Source organism: Ciconia boyciana, chromosome 18, assembly GCF_034638445.1.
Source record: "Ciconia boyciana chromosome 18, ASM3463844v1, whole genome shotgun sequence".
Lineage (NCBI taxonomy): Eukaryota > Metazoa > Chordata > Aves > Ciconiiformes > Ciconiidae > Ciconia > Ciconia boyciana.
Window position 1 is genome coordinate 2,412,201 of NC_132951.1, and position 22,084 is coordinate 2,434,284.

General features: G+C 40.4%; 1 protein-coding gene across 8 annotated transcripts in view; it reads left to right on the forward strand.

Annotated features, from left to right (window-relative positions):
- Window positions 1-20,773, forward strand: part of TTLL11 (tubulin tyrosine ligase like 11) — a 57,155-nt gene extending 36,382 nt beyond the window's left edge. For all 8 annotated transcript variants that reach the window (XM_072882822.1, XM_072882821.1, XM_072882825.1 and 5 more), the window contains 3 exons: window positions 10,691-10,948; window positions 13,370-13,476; window positions 19,159-20,773. In XM_072882822.1, the coding sequence (XP_072738923.1) occupies window positions 10,691-10,948; window positions 13,370-13,476; window positions 19,159-19,448 (655 nt within the window). In that variant the 3' untranslated portion in view covers window positions 19,449-20,773. The remainder of the gene's footprint in view (window positions 1-10,690; window positions 10,949-13,369; window positions 13,477-19,158) is intronic.
- Window positions 20,774-22,084: the final 1,311 nt, after the last annotated feature.

The following is a 22,084-nucleotide window of genomic DNA, read 5'->3' on the forward strand; positions in this document are numbered from 1 at the left end:
TTTTGCTACAGTGGAACAAAGTCCTTTGATGCAGGTTTTGCATTGCTTATGCATTATTTCATTATAGTAATGCCATATTTTCTGCAGCACTCAGATGACAGGTAATAGCATAAGCATTCACTGCTTGTGTCACATTAAAAGTAATAAATCTTTAGCTAATGCAAACTGATAGTACCATTATTCTTAAAATGAGAAAGTTGGAAAGAAAGAATCTCAATTAATAATTAGGAAATAACTATTTTTTTCAGCACATTGCACCTGAGACTCTTCAAAGGCATTTCTTTAATGATTTAAACTATGTATTAGGGAGTGCTACAGAAATAAAAACAGAGGTCAAGTGCAACTCTGACCTGCGGTGGGACGTTCCTCCCAGGTGCGCAGTACCTGCTTCGTATCTCTAAAGGATGGCTCTCCTCTCTGGTGTGCTGCGCTACTGATTCCTGCCGTCACCTAGTGAGGCAGGAGTTTAACAGAACTAGATTTAATCACAGGATCACCGGTGAACACTTACGGCGTTGGATGGCAGGTTTGAAATGGTTTATTGGATTGAGCTTTAGTTTAACGTACAAGGGAATGAACACAGCCTTTCTGACTTCTGATCTGTGTAATAGGCTTGTTGAAAACCTAAACACTTCTTTTCATACATGTTTCTTTTTAAAACACCCTAAAATTAAGCCCTTTCTGATCTGGAAGATACTAAGATCAGCAGCACCTAAATTGTGTAGGAGAATAGATTTTTCAAAGGATAATGGAGCAAATCCTTACTTATTAATCAGAGCAGATAAGATCCATTCCAAACTATGGAGAATTCTTCAAATAACTGAATGACTCGACCTTTGGGCTTCTCAAGTTTCTCTGAACCAGTGGTTTCTCTGGCAGGGTCATATTCTGAATTCTTTCCATGGCTGTGTTGTGAAGGGAGGGATGTAAATCTGTCGTTCCCTATGCTCTGGTATTTTACGGATTGCTGCAACGGTGTTAGCTGTTGCCCATATTGTGATTTTTTTTTTTTTTTTTTTTAAATGGAATCTGAAAGTTTATTTACATTATGGAATATTGGAAGCTATTATTTCTGTAGCATCCTCCATATAAAAGTAGACAAGAGCATCTCAAATGGTATCATCTAGGAGTGAACAGAAGTGACCGTATTTGTGTAGGCTAAAAGTGGAAAGTTGAGCACAGTGTGCCTCCGCACCATCTCCTGTTTCAGAGATTCCTCTGAGCAACGCACGGTTCAGACAGGAAAGGCTCTGTACATCTCCTTTGGAAGGGAAGTGTTAATCCTTGAATAATACTTGTTGATAATTGCAGTAAGTGTATCATTGCTTGTGGGGCTATCGGACACGTTTCCTAATACAAACTGCATTTCTTCCTCAACAAAATGTGTAGGACAGTACGTTAGCTTGTCTTAGGTTTCAAGTTTGAAGTGGAGGCTCTAGTCTTCTCCCCATATGATAAGAAAATGACAGTAATATTCTCATCCATCGCTTTGTGTCCTTGGTGTGGAGCAAGTCCAGATCCACACTAAGTTTCTACATCTTGGAAACCCTCATTAAGAATGTGTTAAGGCGGCAAACTTTCAGAGTCTTCTCTTTTCTTTCAAAAGCTATTTAATCTTTAATGAGAAGTGTTTATTTTTATAATAAATCCACCCAATCTGAAGAGGCAGCGAAACATCCTTCTCAGAAAGGGGACTGATGTCTGTGGAGCTTACAAAGTATGATACGTGGCAAACAAATAACACTCATGGGACAGCAAATGGAAAGCCTGCGACGAGCAGATGCTGTGCGTGAGAGCTGCTGTGATTGTTGATGACAGGCTGCAGGGGCTTTGATTTAACTTCTTCAAGAATCTGATAAATTATTTTGGTTTTGTTAAGCAAACGGCAAGGCTGTGGAGTACATTTTTAATTTATCCTTGGCTTCACCTCAAATGTGTTTGCCAACTCTCAGAAGCAAACTTAGTGCGCTCCATTTCTTTCACCCTTCCAGAGTGAATGCAGTATTAGGCCTTGAAGGTGCAGGCCAAGTTAGACATGGTCATGCTTAGATGAGGTTAAAATCTAAGTGAGGTGATTTAACTACTTTATTTCTCTAACTGAGCTATGGATTCTCTTTTCTTAGAGAGATGGACATTGTAACTGCGTTCTGCACTTTCTGCTTCCAGGAGACAGGATAGCTGCTGCGTTTTCCAAATGTATTTTGTATGATGTGAAGTTAGTTGACTGCCAGCAGCATGCTGATTATCAATCCTTATTTTTCATGTGATTGATTCTGCTCTTTGAAATATGGACTCTACTGTGGTTGCTTTCACTGCCTCAAAGCATTCTCGAAGTGTTGAGTAAACTATATGTAAGAGTAATAATGTTTCTAACAGAACTTCAAAAATCTCTTACTCCGTGGGGTTTAATATTCTTTTAATACTTTTATCTTTGTGCAACTTTATTATTATTTTGAAAGGGGGAAATGCTAGTGCTATTGATGTTCTTTACTTTGGCAGAGGGTGAAGAGGAGATGAATATTCAGTTTCTTCAAATGAAACTCGCCATGGCCAGCACAAAACAAAAGATGCTGATTATTCACACAACGCAGTCAAACTATGAAACTGCTTGCTATCGTGTACTGTGAGTGCTAGGAGGCTCTGTGTGTTCATAAAAGTAATGGGATTAGTTCATAAAAGAAAATTCATGAATGGTTGATCATGCAAAGACACTGTTCTGGCTTTGACTTACTGTTTCCCAAACGATTAACTTCTGTGAATGAGCACACAAACATATTCATACCTACACGCTCCAGTAACAAACGTGTCTCTGTTTCTTGGGAGGTCCACATACTGCGGTGATAAATGGGTGGATAGATAGATTTGTCATGCAAAAGATTCTCTGCTTTTAACTATGTTAACATAGTCCTTGCTTTGAGAATAGTGGCTCAGCTGAGGGAATAATTATAGCTTCAGAATCCAGAACATAATATTTTCTTTTATTAGGTAAGCAGTTGTCAGCTGATACAAAAATTGCTTCATTTTTACTTCTAGCAATGCCCTAAATGTTAAATATATCAAGTGAGCATTCTTAGAAATATTAATATTGCAATTCGTACCTAATTTTACTCTGGACTTGACAGCTAAATTTTGTATACAAGTATACAAAATGTTGGGAATTTTGAAGCCTTTAATTAGTAGTTGCAAATTTGTTTGTCCCTTAGCAACTTGTATTTGCATAAAGATTAAGGCCGGTCAGAATGAAAGGGATAAAACATAGATGGAGGAAACATTAATAAATTAGTAATCATGTATAAAAGATAAGTAGTCTTAGATGTCGTTTCCATAAGCTTTATTAAAATTGAAATTCTTTTTTAAAGATGCAGTTAATATTGTCTCCACAGTCGATCATTTCTAAAGAGAGATCTGTCATGAGCTGCAGAATTAGAGAAATTAATGTATTGAGGTCAGACATTAGTATGTAAATTAAGCTTTGCTTTTATTCTGTATGGCAACAGAAGCATTACCTTGTATTTGACCTTTCATTCATTTAGCCTGACTCAGCTGTGTCAGTCAAAACAATTAATTCTAAGGAGCAGCTTTAAAGTGCGGGGCTCAGCTTGCTTCTCCTCCCCTTGCCTGTTGGAAATCCCGTGAGAAAGGAGCTAATGGAGGAAACCGTGCAGGTTTCTTGCTGGAGATTTGTTTCAGCATTTTGGAGTTTCTGATCCCTTCCCCACAACTTCACTGCAGTGCTTGTCCACGGACGTTTTGTGAGGTTTTCAGGGAGACTAGGGCCAAGCATGAGAACCCTGTGTGGTGTACCCGGACTCCCAAGGTGAAGTCCTGGACGACACAGTATATAAGGTGTTTCTTGGAAGTCACTTTCTGGAGTGAGATGGTAAATACGCATAGGAGTTTTTAGTGACACTTGGAATCTGACAGGTAACATTACAAAAATGTGTACTTCTATATTCCAGTTGACTGATAAATCCATGGTAGAAATGGAGGTGAAAATCCCCCTTATGTTTTCATCGTTGCTGGACTTTGAGCTGTGTTTCTGCTTTTTGTAGCTGTACTGCCAATGCTTATTACCGGTCTTTGATTGCATGACCCTTGGGGAGTTCTGTCATCCAGCTCACCCTTATGGTGTGGCGATGGCAGATGGCAGCGAACCACAGAAGAAAATGTAATGGTGCATTGCAAGCGAGAGTAATTTATCTAGCGCTAGGGCAAAAAAAATGTTGTGCACTATTTCCTTGCAAAAATGTGCAGATCACAGTAAAATTCTGGTTTTATAGATACCGAGTCTGGCTGTAATATACCTAGCTAGGCAGTTTTTCTTAATTAGTCGTGTTGAGACCACGGTGAGATTGGGTGCATACAAGTGTGTTGAATAGATCTACAGAAAATAAACTTTTATTGAAGTAGTGTCTGTGGTGGCAGTGGAGAATTATACTCTGGATATAGTCAGTATAAATGCTTGCAGTTAAGGTGAGCGTGCAGAAGAGGCAAGTCTATGTATCAATTCAGTTTTACAGATACGGACAAGCTGTTGTGCAGGGTTGTTTCAGAAAGTCTTAGTTTTATTAGAAGTGCAAAATATAACTTTCACTTTAATCCAAATTATATGATCAAATTAATTAAGCTCTAGTGCATTAGAAAAGGAAACTTAAGGAAATCTTGGGGGAAGGGGGAAAGCTAAAGAATGAAAACAAATCATTAAACTTTATAAAAGCAATAACCTGTAAAAGCAAATTAAGAAGTATATTTTCTTACTTAATGGAAGTACAAGATTTGGCAATAAAGATTAGAATTAAGTTTTCTTGTTCTGATTTAAATGTTTTATAGACTTTCCCAGTGTATAAGTGGAAAGGAATGAGACATGTAGTAGCATACAAAAAAAGCTGGTTTTATTTAAAAAATACTTTTCTAATATGAAATATGATTTTAAGAGCTATTTCAGTAAAAGTTTGAGAAGGGAAGCTGGTTTTGAGTTTTCATCCATGACCGCAAAGGCAGCCGTAGGCTTTTCTCCATAGAAAGGAGGGGAAGAAGAAAATTCTCGGTGGTAATTTAGAGCCTCTGCTTTACTATATTCAATGATATTTTTTCTTTGACCATAATACAGTTTTTTTTCTACAAACACAATTTTCTATGACCCTAATACAAACCAAACATAGTCCCATTTAATAATTTGACTCTGTCCCTTCCACCTCAGTTGGGGAGACAGTCTCTTCTGTGGCTCCCAGCATTGATGTGTCTAGAGAGTATTTATTTACCACTATGGTTTGGGTGTTCTCTTCATGACCATTTCACATTTCTTCTGAGGACGGGGGCTGAAAAATGAAAGGCTGAAAAAAACCCCCATTTTAAACTACTGTGCTTCCTCAGAAGTTCCAGGGACTGTTAGTTCAGCAGGAAGGAGGTATGGATTTGCAGATGAAGACTATGCTGAGAGCCGTTGTTCCACAAGTCAAACCTCTGTCTCGGTGGCCTGGTTTCAGCTGGGATAGAGTTAATTTTCTTCCTAGTAGCTGGTACAGTGCTGTGGTTTGGATTTTAGTATGAGAATAATGTTGATAACACACTGCTGGTTTAGTTGTTGCTGAGCAGTGCTTACACTGGTCAAGGACTTTTCAGCTTCCCATGCTCTGCCGGGTGCACAAGAAGCCAAGACAGTTGATCCAGACTGGCCCAAGGGCTATTCCATATCATAGGGCGTCATGCCCAGTATAGAAACTGGGGGGGTTGGCCAGGGGGCAGTGATCGCTGCTCGGGGTCGGGCTGGGCATCGGTTGGCGGGTGCTGAGCGGTTGCATCACTTGTTTCTTTTCCTGGGTTTTGTTCCTCTCTCGCTCTCTTATTGTTTTCCTTTTTGTTACTTTTTTTTTTCCCCCCAATTATTAAACTGTTCTTACCTCATCCCATGAGTTTTCTTACTTTTGCTCCTCCGATTCTCTCCCCCATCCCGCGGGGGGAGGGTGAGCGAGCGGCTGGGTGGGGCTTGGTTGCCAGCTGGGGCTAAACCGCAGCCCTGGGTAAGGCCGAGTGGCTGGCCAGCACTCCAGCCTCCCTCCGCGGCTGGCACCGAAGACACTGGGGCTATAATTAATTTCTCTGAAGCTGATCCCTTTAACAGTCTCTTTAGGATTTTCTGTAAAAAAGGAAACCTAATGAAACTTCCTCAGCTCTGCTTGCATCTTTTAAAGTAAAGCTTTTTTTTTTTTTTAACTGAAAACATTAATGATGAATGAATAATATACAATCCAAAACACTCTTGAATTTAGAATGAGAAAGGGTTCAGGGCTTCCAGGCATCATTAAAACGAGTTATGTTACAAACAACACAACCTTCTCTCCTACTGAGAACAAGGTTTCGCATTTGGTCAAGGTCTAGTTGAACTGGCTGAAGATTTGAATTTTTAAATTCATGAACAGACCTTTTAAGATTAAAAATAGAAGCCTGCATGGTTTTTGCTACTTGGCTGTACGTACTCTCGCTCTTTTGGCAGCCAGAGGGTACTCGATGGCAGTGAAACCACCATCCAATCTTACAGGAGAAATAACAAAACTAATAATTTATTACTTTAAGCTTTACTTAACTAAAGACAAAAATAACATTATTTTTCTACTTTGCTATCTGCAGCAAAGAGGAACATTACCAAAGCACTACCTAAGATTTTTTATTTATTTTTTGGAAGACTTTTTAGAGTATTTTATCTCAGAAAAATGATCACATTTACAGATACTCAATATCCATGAATGTAAGTGTGGATACAAAAGAAGTACCATTATTTTAGAAGTTTGTAACAATACTCTTAGAAGAACAGATGCTTTGTGAATCGCGGCGTGACAGCCCCACGCAAGCAGCAATGGCTTGGCAGTTATGAGTACTGAAACACCAAAAGAGGCTGCACGCGGATGCTTTTTGCAAAGAACCGTTGCAACCTCTGCTAATGTTCAAGGTTCATCTAAGTAAGTTTGGAGCTGGCATTGGGCGCAGGGAGAAGTTTCCAGCCGCGGTTCTGCATTGAGCGGTCGCATCTGCGGTTAAGTTGGGGCAGGTGCTGCAGTGGTGGTGAGCTGCTGCCATTTGAAGGCAACATCTGGAGGTGTGAATGAGTTCAGAGCCCAGATTCAAGCAGGCTTGAAAACCTGGCCCCAAAAGTGTCTTTTAGAAACTGGAGATTGCAGTATAATTCATACTTATTAAAACTTTTTTTTGGCAATTATTACTTTTTTTTTTCTGTAAGGGCCCTTTGTCTTACAGTTGCCATACATTTATTTTCAACATACCTCTCGCTAGAAGTTAAACATATAACGTTGAAGTATTCTATACTGAAAGGGGACACAGCGTGGCAATGGATTAACGTCTTTCAGGGAAATTTAGTAGAAAAGAGAGGCTACAGATCCCGTGGGGATATTTGTAATGGATGAGTGACTACAGGATGGTTGTACAAGGGCTAAGGAAATCTGCTGCCTTTTGGAATCCAAGTCGGAAGGTAGAGATTTACTGTAGATTTGACTTAATAACTTTTACAGTGCTGTGGGTGGATAATAAGTATGTTGACTGTTATTCTCTGCTGGAACAGAACCCTCTGAAGGACACTAAATCTGCTCAGGAACACAAAAGATCAATGCAGTAAAAGCACTAATTTTTATAGTACCTAGTGTGAATTATACTTATTCTTGATGATGGATACTTAGAAAAATGACTGGAAAGAAAATGAAAACCTGCATATGTTTAGTGCATGCCAAATAATTACCATCAGCTATCAGACTTTCTGAACTTATGAGAATAGCAATCTTGAATTTTATCTAGATATGTCAAATGGGGGGGGGAGTAAAAATATGTCATGCTGAATAAACATGTAACATTTATTTCGGAACATCATTGTCTCAATCAGCTTTATTTAGGGAATTTGGCAACAGCAATGAAGATGAAATAATGTATTTTGACAGTACAGAATTGTTTAGGTTGGAAAAGACCTTTAAGACCATCAAGTCCAACTGTTAACCCAGCACTGCCAAGCCCACCACTAAATCATGTCCCCCAGCACCACATCTACACGGCTTTTAAATACCTCCAGGGATGGGGACTCCACCACTTCCCTGGGCAGCCTCTTCCAGTGCTGGACAACCCTTTTGGTGAAGAAATTTTGGTGAAGAAATTTATCCGATCTAAATGGATATTGGCAACTTGAGGCCGTTTCCTCTTGTCCTATCCCTTGTTACCTGGGAGAAGAGACCGACCCCACCTCTCCAGCCTCCTGTCAGGCAGTTGTAGAGAGCGATGAGGTCTCCCCTCAGCCTCCTCTTCTCCAGGCTGCACAACCCCAGGTCCCTCAGCCGCTCCCCATCAGCCTTGTGCTCCAGACCCTTCCCCAGCTCCGTTGCCCTTCTCTGGACACGCTCCAGCCCCTCCACGTCTCTCTTGGAGTGAGGGGCCCAACACTGAACACAGCATTCGAGGTGCGGCCTCACCAGTGCCCAGTACAGGGGACGATCGCTGCCCTAGTCCTGCTGGCCACACCATTCCTGATACAAGCCAGGATGCTGTTGGCCTTCTTGGCCACCTGGGCACACTGCTGGCTCATATTCAGCCGGCTGTCGACCAACACCCCCAGGTCCTTCTCCGCCAGGCAGCTTTCCAGCCACTCTTCCCCAAGCCTGTAGCCTTGCATGGGGTTGTTTGTGACCCGAGTGCAGGACCCGGCTCTGAGCCTTGTTGAACCTCATACGATTGACCTCAGCCCATCGACCCAGCCTGTCCAGGTCCCTCTGCAGAGCCTTCCTGCCCTCCAGCAGACCAACACTCCCGCCCAGCTTGGTGTGGTCTGCAAACTGACTGAGGGTGCACTCGATCCCCTCATCCAGATCATGGATAAAGATGTTAAACAGGACTGGCCCCAATACCGAGCTCTGGGGAACGTCACTGGTGACCGGCCGCCGCTGGATTTAACTCCATTCACCACAACCCTTTGGGTCAGGCCATCCAGACAGTTTTCTACCCACGCAGGATTTGAAGAAAAAATAATGGGATTGCCCAGAAATTGTCTTCTGAGTAGTGCCTGTATGCATTTATGTGAACCTTATCACTTCTGAATGTATTCTCAGAATTTCTTCTTTGCAAATGTATCTTACTGTACTTTTTGTACCTTACTTATCAGGGAAGGTAAAAGGTTCTAATCATTATTGGAAAATAAGTTTAAATATCATTAGATTATTACAATTTCTAAGCATTTCCCATGAAATATTCCATGAAATTCCATGAAACTCATCTTTTTTCTATGTATCTATATTTGTTCGATGCTGATAACGCCAACGTGCAGTTACTATCTGGTGTTTCCTCGTCTACGTGGAAGAAGTTAGCCTGTTACCTTTTGTGAGGTTCTAAAGACCTTTTGAAAGGAATATGGATATTTACAGCATCACAACAAATCTACATTGAGAAAAACAATTTATTTGTTATGGGGGGGAAGGTTGAAATGTTTGGCTTCTAATGTTTATCTATGTGGATTAAAAAAAAAATCTCCTGCCATTTTAGAAAAAATTAACCCAGTGGGGCCCAATTTGTTGAGAACCTCTTGTTACCTCAGCTTTATTAAGTGATCTAAGGAGCATTGCTGGTTAGGACAAGGAAAAGTAAGAAGGGAAGGAAAAAAAGGCTTTAAAAAATAAAATTAAAAAAAAAAATATGATGAGAGAAAAATATTGTTCCAGATCAGGGATGCAGAAAGGAGGAATGCAATCTGATGTCCATCCAGGCTTTCTGCTATTAAAGACAAACTAAAATGTCTTTATCAATGAATGCACTACAAATATTTTTGAAGCATTGTAAGGGAATCATGCAGGCATACCTTGATCAAGATTTTCAGAAGTAACTACTTGTTAGTGTTTCAATTTTGGAATGTTTTCTATGAAATAAATTTAAGGGAATATGATTTTCAGAAAATGCTGAAGAGTCATATGGAAAATGTAATGTCTTAAATTGTCATAATTTTGAGGTCCTAAAATCACGTCTTTTCAAAAAATACTCATTTTTATAATTTTGTAGCTGGATTGATAACCATCCCCCTGAATTTCTGGTCACTGGTACTGTTTTCCATCTGTTTCTGCAGCTTGGGCAGTGCCCAGAAGGTACACAGCTAGAATTTATTGCAATTTAATACCTGCCTAGAAAATTGCTGACCTCTTCCTAGGCTCCAATAGCCAAAGGTCCATATAAAAAGAACCGTGCAGGGTCAGGGCGACCGTGCCATGTTGCGGTGACCGGGCACCCACTCTTACCTTCTCAGGGTGGTAAACCCAAGATTTTGATAAAGGAGAGGTTTCGTATAAAACAAAAATTTTAAAACTTAAAGAAAAATGTTATGATCGTGCCCAGCTCCCGGTCATTTCAAGGGGAGTTACGAGTTCCGTAGCTCTCACAATTAACCTGGTAATGGTGCGGCATCTCTTTGTCAATCATATTTATAGGTGGTATTTTTGGCATCGGAGAATGGTCTGCTCGTTATCCTTTTAAATACTCCTATAACATGATTTCTGCTTTAGGGAACCTTAGTAGGTTCTTGATTGTTCTTGATCTTTTCTTATTGTAAAGATCTCATCAAATAACATTTTATAATTAAAAAAAATCCAGAAAGACAGCATATTGAATCTTGGAAGAATCAGATTAACGTACGATACAATTATTTTATGTGCTACAGGTGTCAGACTTTGGAGCGCGTGTCAGAAGCAAACGAAGAGCTGTTGGAGGCAGGACGGGCAGACGGACGGGAATACGATAGCCCCAGGAGCCCGGAGGCTGGCCTCCCCTCCCTCTGCCTCAAGCAAGTGTTTCCCAAGTACGCGAAGCAGTTCAACTACCTGCGGCTTGTGGACAGAGTGGCTGCACTGTTTATCCGATTTCTTGGTGTAAAAGGGACAACAAAGTTGGGGCCAACAGGTTTCCGAACATTTATAAGGTTAGTAAGGTGAAATTCTTTAGGAATTGCTTAAAGCGTAGTCAAGAAGTTCTCCCGATCCTATGGGGTAGCACTGCTGTCCCTGTGCTTACCTTAAGTTTCGTTGAATAAAAGCAGGCCCTAACAGTGGTACGCTTTTAGCTTGTAGGTTTAGTAATGCCTCCTAAAGAAACTTTTCCCCGTAAGTTCCATTGAACCATTGCATATTTTTTTGTAAAATAGATATATTTTTATCGTTCCATGCTCCCAAAATACCTGACCTATGAAACTGTGTCTAGCAGGAACCTGGGTCTTTATTCTACAGCAGATCAGCGATACTTTGGGAGATGCTATTTGCAGTCTTAGCCAACACGTCATGTTCCCAGTAAATCGCAGGAATACCGTTGTGAGAAAGTGACAACCGAAATTGGGTCACTTGAGAGCTGATTCTGCTGGCTGTGTGGGCACAGCCGTCTGCCCCGGGCCACGGGAAAGGCTTTCCAAATGCCAGTTGCTGATGCATTGTGCACTAAGGATTTGCATTGTGAAATTGCAACTTGCAATGGCAAGGAACTCAATTTATTTTTTCACATACTTTCTCTTTGTGAGGTTTTTTTCATTGTTTTTTATGGATATATCTGTTCTACTCATGGTACAAATATCTCATTTTCTGTCTTTCATTGACAATGACAAAAGAAATAAGCAGCAGCAGCAGATGTAATCTTAAAATACAGATCCTGTTTCTATGCAGATGCATTTGTCATTCAGGAATGAATACAAACAATTTGATTTATACAAATTACAATATCTAGAAAACGACTGAAGGCATCTGCTCTATCTACAGACCAGTACAGGATTGTTTCCAGTTCTGTATTTTCTATTGTTTAGTCCAGCCTTAATTTGGCACTTGTCAGAGGAACACAGAATGAATGCCAACATTTGCTTTTAAGAATATTAAAATGAACTGCCATATGTCAATGCAATAGTGTTTGCAGTTTCCTAATGGATGTTAAATTAAACTTTGTAATATTGGCAAATATTTTGTTTATTTTTCCCAGAGGATCTATACCAATATGGCCCTTTTCTGAACTGCTGTCATTACTACTCATTTCAGAAATAAGGTCATGTTTCTAAGATGTGTGCTGCATCACTTTTCAAGAATAAAATGGTACACCACTGTGATTTTGTGTGTGTGTGTGTGTGCATGTGGGCAAGTAGTTGCAGAGACCATCCACTCAAACTTTAACTAATCAAAATCTGTTCCCCTTCAATAATTTCTTCATTCTAAGAAATAACTAAAAGGGAAACACCAAACAGGGCTCTAGTCCTTGCTTGGATGCCGCCTAAGATTTTTTTGGGACTATCTAGGCCAGACCTTAACTCTCAGTTTTAAGGGAGATCTGCTTAGGCTGCTAAAGAGTAAGATTCTTTTAAATTATCTGGGTTTCTTGGGTTTGGGTTTTGTTGGTTTTTTTTTTCTTTTCTGGCTAGAAATTTTGGCCAGCTCTTTGGCATGTGCACTAGTTCCAGCCAGGCTGCCAGACATCTGGAAGTCCTGGACAGATGACTAATTCTCATATACTGATCAACACTACGCTGCAGGCTCAGACCACACAAGTGTCAGATCTCCTACATGTGCTTATCACCAAACGCCCGAGATGCATCCAGAGATGCTGCTGTTTTCTGTGCGGTGTTCAGTAACGCACAGGGTAAATCTGTTCCGTGTTCAGGCATGAAGACGAAATTCTGTGCCTGAAAGCTTTCCTCCAACGCTTTTCAAACAGGATCAGTCAGTCAAATAAAAGAGTATTTATCTGTGCAAACTCTGCCTCATGTAGATAGTCTGTGCAGATTTGTGTTGGGTTTTGCAATGAACCAATTGATTCCATTCTGTTATGGCCTCAGAAAGAGTACTAGCAATAGCCTGGAGAAAGCTGTGTGTAACGGTCAACTCATATTTTTAATTGAAGTATTCAGGGTTTTCTTCTTTTTTTTTTTTTTTTCTGCTTTGTTGCAAAACCAAAATAAACCAGTTAATCTGTAATCTGACCTGCTGCCTTTTTGTGGCTAGAGATTGACATGAGATTGCACGTGCTAATCGGATTTAGATGCACGCATCGGAGCGGGCCACTCCTGCCCAGAGCCGCTTCTGGCAGAGGTGGTGCCTGCGGGATCGGAGCAGGCAGCAGGACTAGGCACGTGCGGGAGATGTGCACGGGAAAAATTCAGGGCCTTTGCCATTTCAGATACATACACTGAATGAGCACTGGTTGGTTTGCTGTCTGCTGTGTGTGCTCGATTAGACTCTGCATGTTACAGAGGGTGTGTACGTATGACACGGGTAAACTTATCCCAATGTTCTCTCAATTGCCCTTGCAGAATTTTTCTAACTTGGAAGTTTGGATGTAATCAGAATTTTTTTATTTTATCTATTTTTAACAGAAACTGCAAACTGAGTAGCAGCAATTTTTCAATGGCTTCTGTAGATATCTTATATATTGATATCACAAGAAGGTGGAACAGCATGGGAATCGACCACAAAGAATCAGGTAACACTACTTTGTATTTGAAGACTGTTTTTGTAGCTCAAGCACACCTCAAACATTCAGTAAAAATAATGGGAACAAGGCATGTACATCTGAGGCATGTACACGTACAACAAATTCTTCTGTTCAGTTCCATGCCAGTTTCCCTTTATCTGTAGAATAGATCACGCTTAGTTTTCAGTTTATTTATTGGAGCAAGTCTTCTGCAAGCCCCTTTTTATGGTTGCAATTTTGCGTTCGTAATTCTTGTTGCTGTTTGCAGAGAAGCGCTTAAAAACATTCCCCGAGAAACCTCCAACTTAATTACGGTGTAAGAAGGTATGTCCATGTTAGAGTAGCTTCCATGGTCTAGGAAAAAGCAACCCAACAAAACGCTATGCAGGAGGTAGAAATAAATATGCTGAACTTCTCTTTTTGATTTAATTCTGTTCCCCAAAAAGGTTACTTTGGGGACAAACAAAACTACCTGTATTACTTTTCCTTTCCCAGAGAGTTCTCCGCCCCTTGCCCAACAGTACACTCCCTTTTTTCGGCTTCATTGGCTTTGCAGTAGGTAAAGGAAGGACAAGAGGTTTCTGCACAAACTCGCACAGTGCTCGGCTGTTCAGTAGCTCTTCTTAAGGATGAGTAGCAGTGCTTTTTGCTACAAGCACCCCTTACTGGAAATTGTGCTCCTGTTTGTTCGTACGGGAGCATGAGTCAGTTAAGTCACTTTTAAACATTTTTACATCCACCTTGGACTGTAACGCTCAGTGTAAGAGTGTACGCAGAATGGCTGAAGGGCTTTTATAAGAAATTCATCTACCCCAACAAGGATTCGCTTGTCCTGTGACTTCTGCCCTTCAGCTGGTCAGAGGCACCTTCTGCGGGAGGTGCCAGGTCCGTACCACAGCGTGCCACTCGCTGTCCTTGCCGTTGAACAGCCTCTGGGAGAAACATTACAAGTCATTCATCTAAATTATTTACTTCTAACTTAGGAATATGCATTTAAATTGAAACAACAGCACTTAAAGACGTTAGCCAAGAACAGAGGCTATGGGAAGTTGTTTCCTAAACAGCAGTAAGGATTTGCTACAGTTTTAAAGCCAAAAGGAAAATGTTTATTAAACTGTGTGATCTTATTCCCAGCTTCTGTGGTGATTTACTGTGTTACCATCACATATCTTCTTGATAGTGCAGTTGAGTGGTTGCAAAAATGAATATAAATACTCTCGTATTACACAGTTGCATTTAGAACATTAAGCTATTACAAGAAAGCCCTCACAATTTAATAAGCAGGCCAGAGGGAGCATTCCATCCCTGTCTTTGGTTTTCTGTTTAAGATTTGATTACATTGTTTGGTTATTTTTTCTGGATTTATACATAAACATGAAAATCAGTTTCATCTCCTGAAAAAAACAGAACTCTGCCCAAATCCCGACTGTATAAATCACATTGTTCAGGCTGAAGTTACAAGCTGTCTTCAGTTTACCTGTGCCCACGGTAGAGTTCGTCCATATTCACTTCTTGGGCTTAGAAGACAGATTTTCCATAAATTCCTTTCAAAGGAAAACAAGCTCATTGAAATGTCAGTGTTTCCTTCTTTTGTGAGTTGGGCTCTTATCCTCTGCTCACACTAAAGGGTCGGCGTTCTTAGGGGGAATTGCTTGGCCCACAGTGAGAAATGGGGATAAGAGCTTTGGATCCGCACGGATCACCCTTGCACCCCAGAGCTGACTTTGTACGTGCAGATCAGTGAGGTAGCTTCCTGATGGAAATATTTTCTGTGTTGAAGTTTAGAAAAGATTTCTCTCAACAAAAAACCCTCGTCAAACCTAGTTTTTCTAAATGTTTGAATATATCATTTTTTTGCTAAGTGGTAGCACACTGTTGCTGCGGCATTAAAGGCCCTGGCAGTACCAGATGCTGGAGGTAATACCAGGGTGCTCCATTTTCTGCTACTTAACACAAATTGCATTTGCGTGTTTACCTGAGGTTGCTAAAGCAAATTACTTGCTTGTGAGAATAGGTGGTTACTAAACATCAGCAATGGGTTTCTCCTGTTGACTATCTTACCGACTTAGGTTTTTAAAGCAAACATATTTGCTTCGGAAGTATATCGGAAGTATTATGGAGGTGTTCCTATGGTACACGTCACTAGGGCAGCCGAGCATTGCATGAGGAGCCCAGATCTGCTTCTAAAAATCCCTGCTGCGCAGCCCAGCTACAGTCTTCAGGCTTTGCTTTAAAAATGTGATGTGTTTTCAGTTTTAAGTCTTGTTTTTTGTGCAAGCTCCCTATATATGAAGCAAATATTTGTAAAAATATGTTTGTAAAAGTTGGTGTTGGAGCATTTTTTGCTTCGGACGATCGCAGTCTGCATTCTGTGGTTGTCTTTTCCTGTGTTCTTAGGTTTGCTTGGGGGTGTGCAGTAGCAGCTTGCTAGGCTGTATAGCCAGAGACTCTGTCCTCTGCAAAAAGTGGGAGGTTAAGAACAGGAATGGGGCGTTCGGTTCCTCAGTCAGAAGACAAGACACTTTGGAAAGTTCCAGAATATCTACATTCCTATTATGTGCTCAGCCTTATTAGTGGAAAGGAAGGTTTGCAGTTCTCAGTGAAATAATTAAGAACAAAGAGCGTTTCTCTGGCTAAAGAAATCATATTTGCATAAGACATTTTTAAAAGCTTCATGAGCACCTGATCCATATATTTTAGGTATCGTTTTGTGAGGTGTTCACAATCAGTTGGTGAGTTTGTTATTGAAGTTTATGAAGAAAACCTATTGAAAATGAATAAACAGAAGAAAACCTTGTATAATTTGCTAGAGATACAAACAGCCAACCTGGCCTTCAGTAGTGAATTACCTCCCCATCTGCTTTGGTCACATTTTTGGATCTGAGACAGTAATCTATCAAATAGCAGAGTTCAGGGATTATTTTCTTGTTATATTAATGGCCTAAATACACCATTTAATATATAACTTCATTTCTAAAATTGCTATGACATTCCTGTATGAACTTAAGTCCATAAATTTGGCAACTTTGCCGTAGCTTTTGTAAAATATTGAATAATTTCAATTGCGCTAATATTGCTGTCTCAACAAGAAGTTGTTCCTGACATCATTTTTTGGAGCCATTTAGAGCAGGGAAACAGCAGCTGGAGTATTCTGGAAGGTTTTATACCACTGCTCCTCGTGGCGGTCAAGGATTGTCAAGGTTCCATTTCAATCAGTGTGGGATAAAGAAATACCTCAATGCCACTGGTATAAACTAGCGTGCAGGTCACAGCTGCAGCTGGCATCTTCCCAGAAATTGGTTCAAAATATATCTTTATGAACATGGACATCAATGTATATATATACTCCTGCATCTTTTTAAAAAAATGTTAAAATAGCAGGAGAATCAAAAGTCTCCAAGTTGAGAGTGACTTTTGTGTTTGTTATCCCACCCCCCTAAAATGCATCTGTAGTTCTCTTCTGCATAAACATCGAGAATCAGTGATACACTGACCAGCGATACACTGATTCTTGATATAATAATTTAATAATTTGTGAGAGTGCGGTCAGGTATGACAGCAGTAAAATTATTTGTATATAACCTTCTTTTGAATATTTGAGCTTGCTTCAGAAATGTTAATGAAGCTTTTATTTGTATGAAATAGAGACGTATTATTTTGTTTTGCTACAACATAGGTATCCTATAATATCCTGTAGAGGCTGTGTAGGTGGAGTCAGATAAGGCAAAAGGAGAATAAGTAAAATAGGCTGTTCACATGGCTGAGAGAAAGAATAAATCCAGACTAAGATTAGAAGGGAGAAAATGAAGGTATAGTGCAGAGGAGATAGAATGGTTCATGATGTGTGAACGCCCGCACTGCTTTAGGTAGGTTAGGGTCACCTTAGTTTCACAGGCATGTAAAATTTGAGTATTCGCATTTAGCATTTCAGTGTGGGTATAAGTCATTTATGTGCTTAGCTGATAGACTTTCACTAGCAGAAATAATAGAAATGCAAGTGAATCTTCAGGCTTTCGGAAATTAAGAGATTTGTTGAGAGCTGCAATGAACCAGATGTTTTCTAGGTGTTAAAACACAAAACCCAACCACTTCTGTTGGCTTTGCGTTTGGCCCACTTCCAGCTGTAAGCAATAGAGGAGCTATTGCTGCTGTTGTAAAACAGCAGCTTCTAACTTTTTTCATTAAATGCTTCACACGAGTGTCACTTACGGGGGAGAAAGCGCGTATGCTACCAAAGGTGCTTTCCCTGCCTGCAGCTCACCGTGACTGATAAAATAATTTACTGAGCTGGCAGCTGCTGCTTTCAGATAACCCAACAATTCCTTTGCAAGCTATTTTACAGCCAAGATCGTAAGCGACCCCAGCTGCAGTCTTAGTTGAGAGAAATTATACTTGAGAATGTAATTGTAATATTTTGAAAAGGTGCCTTTCCTGCAGCATCACTAAGCCAACATTAAGTTAAAAAACCCAAACCTTTCAATATCGCATCCTAAAATAATCTTCTTAAGTGTATGTTCAAACTGGGAGAGCCAGTTAAAGCACAAAGCAGCTATAACTGTTCCTTGTTGCTGGCATTCTGCAAAACCGATTGTGGTCTGGCTTCTTAATTAAGAATTAAAGTAGGTATTACTTCAAGGTTTTACATGCAATAATTAGCGTTAATATGCAGCCCCTCTTTCCATCGGCTGTGGTAATGTGTTATTAGTAAGATGCGATCAAACGACACCTGAAGAGCCTGTACTGCAGCGCGTGGCACTTCTGTTTGTCAAGGGGAGAACAGAGAGTTTTATTAGAGCAGAGAAATGTTTTGGCACTGCACCACTTTCCCTTCGTACACACTTCAACTGTTTTTCATTCAGTTGAAACAAAACTATTGTAGAGTTACTGGGTACGGCGGAAAAATGGCCTCTTCACCTTCAAAAGGAAGGCTAGGGATTCATACCTGGTACAGGCTTTGCAGAAGGAAAGCACACTTCAGATAAACTCACTGCTGCGATAAGGTGATACTCGATAATGGGGTTATCGTTATAGTGCTACAGGCTGAAATGCCATACTGCTTCAGTAGTTCTTAACTGGAACTTTTGTTTTAGGTCCACCTCTAAAAAGACGAGGTTTAAATGACCCAATTCAGTTGCCGATATAAACGTGGTTTTCTCTCCAGGTGGATTGTTTTCCGTGAAGCTCAATATGTTACTGTGTGTCTGATTTGGTTTCAACTTAATATTTGAGGCAGCAGAAATCAAGGCTGATACTACATCAGTTTAATTGTACAGTATCTTAAAACCGGTTGTTGCCCTACCCGTTTGCCTCTGGAGGCCAGGCTGCTGGCCAGGCTGGTGCCTGTAGAACCAGAAGGAGCCTCAGTGATAGCGAGTATCGCCCGTCTGTAACCCAGCCTGGGCTTATCCTGTACCGAAACACTAAATGAGCTCATGTGCGTGTTACGTACCAAGAAGACCTTGTCTTTTGGTTTCGGAAGGACAGGCAATTTCTTTTCCTAGTGAGCGTTCCAGATGGCTGCTGTTTACATTAAAAGATGATGTTAACTAACACAATTGTACGTGTCCGCACCCAGCACATACACATTTGACCTTGGTGCTAAAGAAACGAGAGACATTATTATGTTGAAAGAATGCAGTTTGCTAGAGAACACCGTGCTATGAATCTCCTATAAACACCTTTTCCTTGCAGGAATGTGTTTGCAAGCCTTTGTCGAAGCTTTCTTCTGCCTGGCTCAGAAAAAATACAAGTCCCTCCCACTTCACGAGCAAGTGGCGTCGCTGATCGATTTTTGTGAGTATCATCTGGCTGCCCTGGATGAAAAGCGCCTGGTCTGTGGCCGCGGGATCGTGGAGCGCCGAAGTGCCATAGCTCCTTGTCAGACAGATGGACTTCACCTTACACCGGCTGCACATACACCCCTCCTGAATCGCACGGCTACAGCTAGTAAATTTGCAGATTATAGAAATAATCGCTATTAACAGTGCTAATTCACTGGGACAGAACTGAGAATTAATCCCCAGATATGTAGGTGTACTGCAGGAGGAGAGACAGGCTCTTGAATTCCTTCATCTGATAGTCACAATTATTCATTTCAGCTTTTTTTGTTTACGCTCTTCAAAAAGTCTACTGCAAGCTCCCGTTCTCAAATAATGATCCTGGCAATGGCTATTTATTTACCTCTCTGTTGGACCCACAGTACACCTCACGTGACAAACTCTGCTTTCATCCCGAGTGTATAGAAAAGCACCTGTGAAGACAAGGACCAAAATACAGCGGGATGATAACCAGCGTCGCGGGATCGGTTGCACTGATCGAGAGGCACACTCATGTCAAAGGAATTACATTACTTTGTATGCACTGGATGTATCGTGGAAACCAAGTAAGGAGAGCTGCAGTCCCAAATACCAGTTGTGGACTTCGGAAAACTGAAACCTGGAATTACGTTTGTGGTCAGACGTCGGGCTTTGACCCTCTTCTTTCCGTGGCTTGGACTGTACATGTTGGAATCAATACGGATTTGGCCATTGTCTATGTACTTATTTTTTAAAGTCAGTCTTAAAACACTGAAATCATATTTTGGCTTCTACTTCTTTGTACACGTCTTTGCCGTGACAAGTACTGTTAATTTTTTAAAGAAAAACTAAAGATGTTTATCCTTTTGCTTCCACAGAACCAATAAGCTCACACTTATTCACAGAGAAAATTTACTTCATTAAGTCAAATTCGGTGAATCAAGTGGTGGTTTTGTCTTCAGGTACGAAGCACTGCTTCTGCAAAAAGCTTTAGAGTGTAAAGGCCTAAGAGTTCATTTAAATTCCAGTGAAACCAATCCCGTCACTGACTTTAGGCTAAACTAATTGTATTCTAGGTTTGCTTATTTTTGGCCTTTTGCGTGTTTGTTACCCTGTTTGGACCTGCAGTAATGTCTAGAGCAGATTTTTTTTTGTCTTTGCACACATTCTTCATTTTTTCCCTTAAGTAACAGTATAACTCTGTACAAATTAAATCTATATTATTTAAGAGGATATTTTGTCAAGAATGCTGGACCCCACCGCTGGAGTTGTACAGAGTAGTCTTTATTTTTCAAGAAATGAACCATGACTTCCATAATCGCACTCTTCTTGCGGGGGCCTAAGCAGAACATGAGACTGGCTGAAAGGACACGAAAAACTCGGAACTTCAGGGCTGTTCAGTCAAATTCTTTTCGGTCTCATATTTTATTACAATAATGTATGTCTACATCTGAATTTGATTTCCCTCCTTTGTTCTATTCTTTAATGTTAATGAATCTACTTATGTTCTAGCGTTCTTCATACTGTCAAAAATCGCAGAGCTGTAAGATGGCACAGCGTCTGGGCGTGTAGCTTTGGATCGGAGAAAATTACCTGAGCTTGAGATCTACGTGTTCCCATGGCCCGCGTATCAGAAACGTGACCTTACGGGAAGCACGCTGTCAGTGCAGAGGGAGTCCACCCATTTAATGTCATGGACTAAATGCACATAACGGTACTGAGTGAGTTTTTACTTCAGGAAAAGTTTAGAGTTTCTTTTCCTGATGTTAGTTTTAAGCAGCATGCATTTTTCCTAAGTGGCAATCAGCAGCATGGCAATACAATGCAGAAGTCAAGCTGAGCCCACAAGAAACTAATACCTAGCATGTGTTAATATCGGATGTGGGCATCCCTTCTTCTCTTTGTCTTTTTCTGTAACACCATCAAGAGTAGTCGTAGATTATCTCTTTTGGTTCAACGGCTAGGCTGTTTGAAATTTTATGTATTGTACATAGAGGACAATTGTAGACTAATGCCACTGCCCTCAGCCTTGTTTAAGTTTCATAAAGATTATTGCAGTATGAAGATAAAATGCCAAACTCCAAGGTCTGGCATCTGTCAGAACAAATGAAGCAGAAAGGGTCATTTTTTTCACACTTTCATTGTAATATATTTGAAGACATTCACAAGTTGAAAAATGGTTACTTCTCATTTTGTGACATCTGACATTTGTCTTGCGATTGGCAGTGTGTTACTAGAAAATAGCTTACAGTTTCTCTCATCTTGTGATTGATGTCCTGTAAAGACAGAGTTGCAGAAGAGTCGGATTTGAAATGCTACAGCTGCGAACGCCTTTCCTCACAGCTTTCAAACAGTACAATCTGTGGCCTAAAATATCCAGGTTTCACTATTGTATAAGCCACCCTGATATCAGTGGAATAAATGAACTATTGTATATAATGAACACTGGTAAGATCTCAGGCTATTTTGGAGATCTTTACAGTCTCTGGATCTAATACAGATTTTTATAGCCTGTGCATGCACAGGCTGATGCAGTATGCCCTGTTTATCTCCCACTTCAAATATGAAGGGTCCCTTATAGAATAGTCAAAATATTCAATTATCTGCCTCTAGTAATCCAGTGTTCATGTATTTATATAGTTGGAAAATTGAATGCCATATTATTCTCAGGGGGAGGAGGGAGATAAAACAGGAGTGTACTTTAGAGACTTAATGACACAGTCACATTTCTCTTCCCTGCCATCTAATGCAATTTTCTCTGAATATTATTTAGCATCCAAAGCAATTTCACATAGCCTTTAAGTTACCAGTCTGTGCACATG